At 41.4% G+C, this 4,760-nt stretch overlaps 1 protein-coding gene across 1 annotated transcript; it reads right to left on the bottom strand.

The window, feature by feature from the left end:
* Positions 1-2,109: 2,109 nt before the first annotated feature.
* LOC122462135 (coiled-coil domain-containing protein 70-like) lies at positions 2,110-3,048 on the bottom strand. Its single transcript, XM_043524431.1, has one exon. It carries the CDS (start codon positions 3,046-3,048, stop codon positions 2,110-2,112), a length of 939 nt encoding a protein of 312 aa, XP_043380366.1.
* Positions 3,049-4,760: the final 1,712 nt, after the last annotated feature.

Below are 4,760 nucleotides of genomic sequence, written 5' to 3'. Positions count from 1 at the left end.
GTTGAAAAGATTTTAACGAGGCAACTCCAGCAATATCCAAATACCTCAGGTCTCTTTCAAACTAGTCAGTCTGCTGTTAGGCCTGGGTATAGCACAGACATTGCATTGTTAGTGTTAGTTAGAGAACTCCTCTTGGAAATGCTATTCCATGGAAGCTATTCAGCATATGGTAACTGCATTTTGAGTATAGGTTACTGATTGTTTCTAACCGGCCGCTGAAGTCTCCATCTCCTCGGCTACATATTCCTACCTGGCTAACAGTGTAAAGGAAAGGATGTTTGAGTTGCAGTATTTGTAATGATTTAGCTCCATTTCCTATTCACAAATAATTTGTAAACCAGAATCAACTGATTCTAATTTTTTTGAATGTATTTGTTTGTCAGAATTCACTGAAAAGTTGGGATGAGCAGATTTTGGCTTCATAAACTGGTTACTCTGGTGATTCACTATTCGTTATTAGTGCTGCTGGATTGGTCATTGTTGTGTCTTCTGCTCTTTATGCGACAAACATAATATGAAGGAAACACGCAGGGATGGGGCAGTCCAAATAACTATGTTTACTAACTATATACAACATGCAAGGCCTAGTTACGTATATAAACTACTGCTCTGGAAAGGTTCTGAAGGCTTCTGGAAAATAGAAGACAGTGGTAATTACATTGTTTTTGTTTCCTCATTGGATGACTGGAACTTTTAAGACCAGGACAATAATGAACAGAGAACAAGAAGTGGTGCCTGAAACATTTCCAGTGGGAGTTTTTGTACATAGTGTATTCATGCTAAAATTGATGAATAGAGCTAGTTGAGAAATGGAATCACTTTTCATGAAAATTTTCACTGCCCCCACCCAACAAAAATATCCTCTTGGGGAGGAGAGGGTTTAAATTTTTTCAACAAGTTCTGTGGATGTGTCACAGGATGCACAGACCACTTGTCTGGTACCCACTCCTAGTCACTCTGGGGATTAGCTCTCAAGGTCAATGCACCTTCCTGCAGTTGCACACCATCTGTCTCTCTCTTGGTCTGCAGCCCCTCTCTCACTCCAGGAACCGCAGCGTCCTCTTCATGATTCAGCAATTCAATCGGGTCACTCCTCATTCCCCTCTTCTGGAGTATATCAAAGTCTTTCCTTCAGCAGTCCTAGGCAGTCTTCCCATCCACTGCCTCAGGTGCAACTCTTTCAGTGGCTGGTAGGTGAACATGGGCCCAGCCTCAACTTCAGGTTCCAGTCCAAGGAACCTCAACCCAGCAGTTCTGGGCTTTACTCTCCCGGCCCTGACTGCTTCTTCCCTGGACTGCTTCCTTCCTACATTCCTGGTTCCCCCCTTTCTCTCGCAATACCTCTTCCCAAGGTGTGACTGCTGCTCTAACTCAGCAGCAGCACCTATCAGGTGCCAGCTTTCTGGCTTTATAGGCCCCACCTGTTCCTGCTCAGCTGAAACCTGCTTGCCATCAATTCCCTGCTCCCTGGCTCTCCCTCCAGGTGCAGCCTATGGAGTTAATAGGCCTACTCAGTCACCTTAACACCCTCCAGTCCTGGGTGGGGTGGACACCCCATCATAGGGCGGTTAAAAAGGAAGATGATATTTTTGCAAAAATATTTGCAAAATTTCATCCCATTTTGTTTCATTTATCATCAAAATTCAGAAAATTGCAATCATCTCTGCCCATGAATATTTTGCAGATATCAGGAAGTGATCTGAATACATGAAAATAACAAAAAACATAAACAAATTGCCATGTGAATAATAGGAAATCAGAGTTTGCAGTTTAATTTCTTGGGTAAACATTTTAAAAAAGAAATTCAGCCACCTGCAGTGAGATTAAGAAACCTGTACCTGCAGGGAAGTTGTTTTTGTGTGTGTCCAATTCTCAACTATTTTTAGAATGACAGTAAGTAATTTTGGTTGTTGGAACCTCACCCACCAACTATGACACAGCTGAAGGAATCAGATGCAATAAAAACATACCTAAGGGTAAAATAACACTCTGATGCTCTCTTCTTCTAAAGCTCCATCAGGACTTTATTAAGCTTCTGGGGTCAGAGGAGCAAATATATATGTGTTTCAGGACACATGAGAACCCAGTGCTTGGCAGCAAGGTACTCCTCTAGACCTGCCTTGGTGCGTTTGTCATAGTATGTACAGCTGGGCCATGATCACCATCAGCATTGTTCTCTGCAGCTTCAGCTAGTTGTTGTTCTCCTGCTGGGCTGTATACCTTCTTCCACAGGGCATATTTCTCATCCCACAGGACTTCTACCATGTCCCAAAGAGCTCCTTTTTCCTCTTGTAGGTCCTGATCATTCTCCCTGAAAGCCATGTACTCTTCCCAGAGGGCCATTTTATCCCTTGAGATGGCCATATCCTCCTCCCAGAAGACCTTGTCCTTCTTCCAGAAAGCTTTGTATTCCTTCCAAAAAGTATTGTTCTTCTCCTGGGCAGCTTCATTCTTTTCCTGCAAGGCTTTGTTTTTCTCACGCAGGGCCTTATTTTTTTCTTGGAAGCCCTTGTTTTTTCTCTGGAAGACTCTGATTATTTCCCGGAAAGCCTCATCCCTTTCCTCAAAGGCCGCAATCTCCTCCTCAGAGACCTTGATCTTCTCCTGGAAGGCTTCAATCTTTTCTTGAATGGTGCTAAGCTGTTCCTGGAAAGCTTTCTTTTTCAGTTGGAAGGCCTTGATCTCTTCCAGGAAGGCCTTGTTGTCCTCCAGAAATGCCTTGATCTCTTCCATGAAGTTCTTGTTCTTTTCTTGGAAGGCCTTAATCTCCAGTTTCATGGCCTTGGCTTTGTTCTCCTCTTGAAAGGCCTTGATCTCTTCATGGAAATCTTTGTTCTTCTCCCAGAACACCTTGATCTCTTCTTGTAAGGCCCTTTTCTCCTCCTTCAGACACTTGCTGAGGTGCTTCTTGCGGAGGTTAGTAAAGGGTGCCAAACGGTTCTTGGTCTCCTGCTTTGTGTTATTTGAGACAAATGTCTCATTGTTTATTCTGACCCGTAAGGTGCCATAGTCCAATCCTCGTTCTGTTTTTTGCTTCCTCTGATCCATCAGTCACTGCTGGATTTGGAGATGATTGGGTGAAACAAGGAACCTCTTGAGCATAAATTTGCTGCTGTACAGTGCACTAGGTGGTAGCCTGTGTGAGGAGCAGAGCAGGTGGGCGTCTGTGAAAAAGCTCACGCAGGACCACTAAAGTAGGAAGTCAAGGAATAGAAATCAAACAAACAGTATTAGCTGTGAAGTTTATAGGACAGATTTAAGCTACACTAGAGAAGAAAGTTAGCAAGTAAGCCTAAATGTGGTGTTCCACAATATGCTGGGTTATTTAAAATCTGTGGCTAAGATTTTCAAAAGTAACTAGTCATTTAGGTGCCTCTCTTTTGGGTGTCCAACTTGAGACTCCTTAAAGGAGCCTGATTTTCAGAACAGGCTGAACAGCCACTCTCTGAAAATCAGGCCCCTTTAAGCTGTTTCAGATTTGGCACTGAAAAATTGAGGCACCCTAAATCATTAGTCCCTTTTGAAAATCGTGGCGTGTGTACACAACTACTCTGTATTATATTTTTTTCTTACCATCCCTTTATAAAATAAAATCCCTTAAATTACTGGCCCTTAATATGACTAGCATAAATTTAAGTAGCCAGATTTGATAAGGTATTGTTAAAAATTGGGGTATGACTTGATTAAAAGAAATTATAACTACAGCAAATATTTTTATAGACATACTATTAGCACTTCCTGTCTTTGTGGTTCTTTATATGTTAAGTATTGGAAAGATAGTCTTGTAGGTGCTCACGATGATGCTGTGTGAGGAAATCTGGGATCTCTTCCCAGATCTGCTCCTTACTTTCTGTGTTGTATTGAACAATTAATTTAGGCTGAGATCTTACAATCCTCACTCAGTTTGAATAGGATGTATCTTAATCTGCAAGTACGCCAGTTAAAATCTCTGGAACTACTCCCAGAGTAAGGAATTAGACAGTGCAAAACGGGTAGCAGATTTGCCTCGTAAATTCTATGTGCGTCAGAATGGGGATGATAATACCCAAATTGGTGCTTGTGAGGATTATGAATTCATGAATGTTTTGAAGCATGTTGAGTTTCTCAGGATGAATGTGCTGCACAAAGGCAAAGAATATTTATTATACAAGTTGTATTTATATAAAAAAAATTGTGAAATGGCAATTAAGATGCAACCACTTGTAATTTAGACGTTGAAACTAATTTCTGCGTTCAACATTTAAAAAAAATACCATGATGTTTGGAAAATGGACCTACAATTCCAATAATGTCCCATTGTCTGTAGGTGATGAGAAGAAACAAGTTGGAATAAATTGAGTGCAAATATTTTTATAACAACTCTGGAAAAATACTAAATCATCAATGTCGTCAAGGTACAGCAAATATATCTTGAATTATCTAAATATAGGGAGAAATCTTCTCTTGTGAAGAGAGCCAGGCCCAGGTGGATGCACCACTTAGCTCTAACCGAAGCCCACAAAATAAGGATAAAAGGCCTGGTCCTGCAAGGTGTAGTGCAGAGACTCTGCAGTCCATCTGGATAGCGCTCCCTTGAATTGAATGGGGACATGTTGCAGGATCAGTGACACCAAAGCAGCATGTATAAGTTGTGCTAACTCTTCACAGAGCTGAATTTTACTTGTAAAAACCAATAATATATAAACACGGGTGTTTTATTTCAATATTGTCTGTCCAGGGAAATCTCCCCTACTCCTTCACTTCTGATGCTCTTTCAAAAG

Source organism: Chelonia mydas, chromosome 10 (assembly GCF_015237465.2).
Source record: "Chelonia mydas isolate rCheMyd1 chromosome 10, rCheMyd1.pri.v2, whole genome shotgun sequence".
NCBI classification, from domain to species: Eukaryota; Metazoa; Chordata; order Testudines; family Cheloniidae; genus Chelonia; species Chelonia mydas.
This window is presented reverse-complemented; position numbering and strand designations above follow the sequence as displayed.

Bases quoted from the DNA above. Each gene is read 5' to 3' on its own strand.
- LOC122462135 (XM_043524431.1), bottom strand. From the start codon at position 3,048: ATGGATCAGAGGAAGCAAAAAACAGAACGAGGATTGGACTATGGCACC.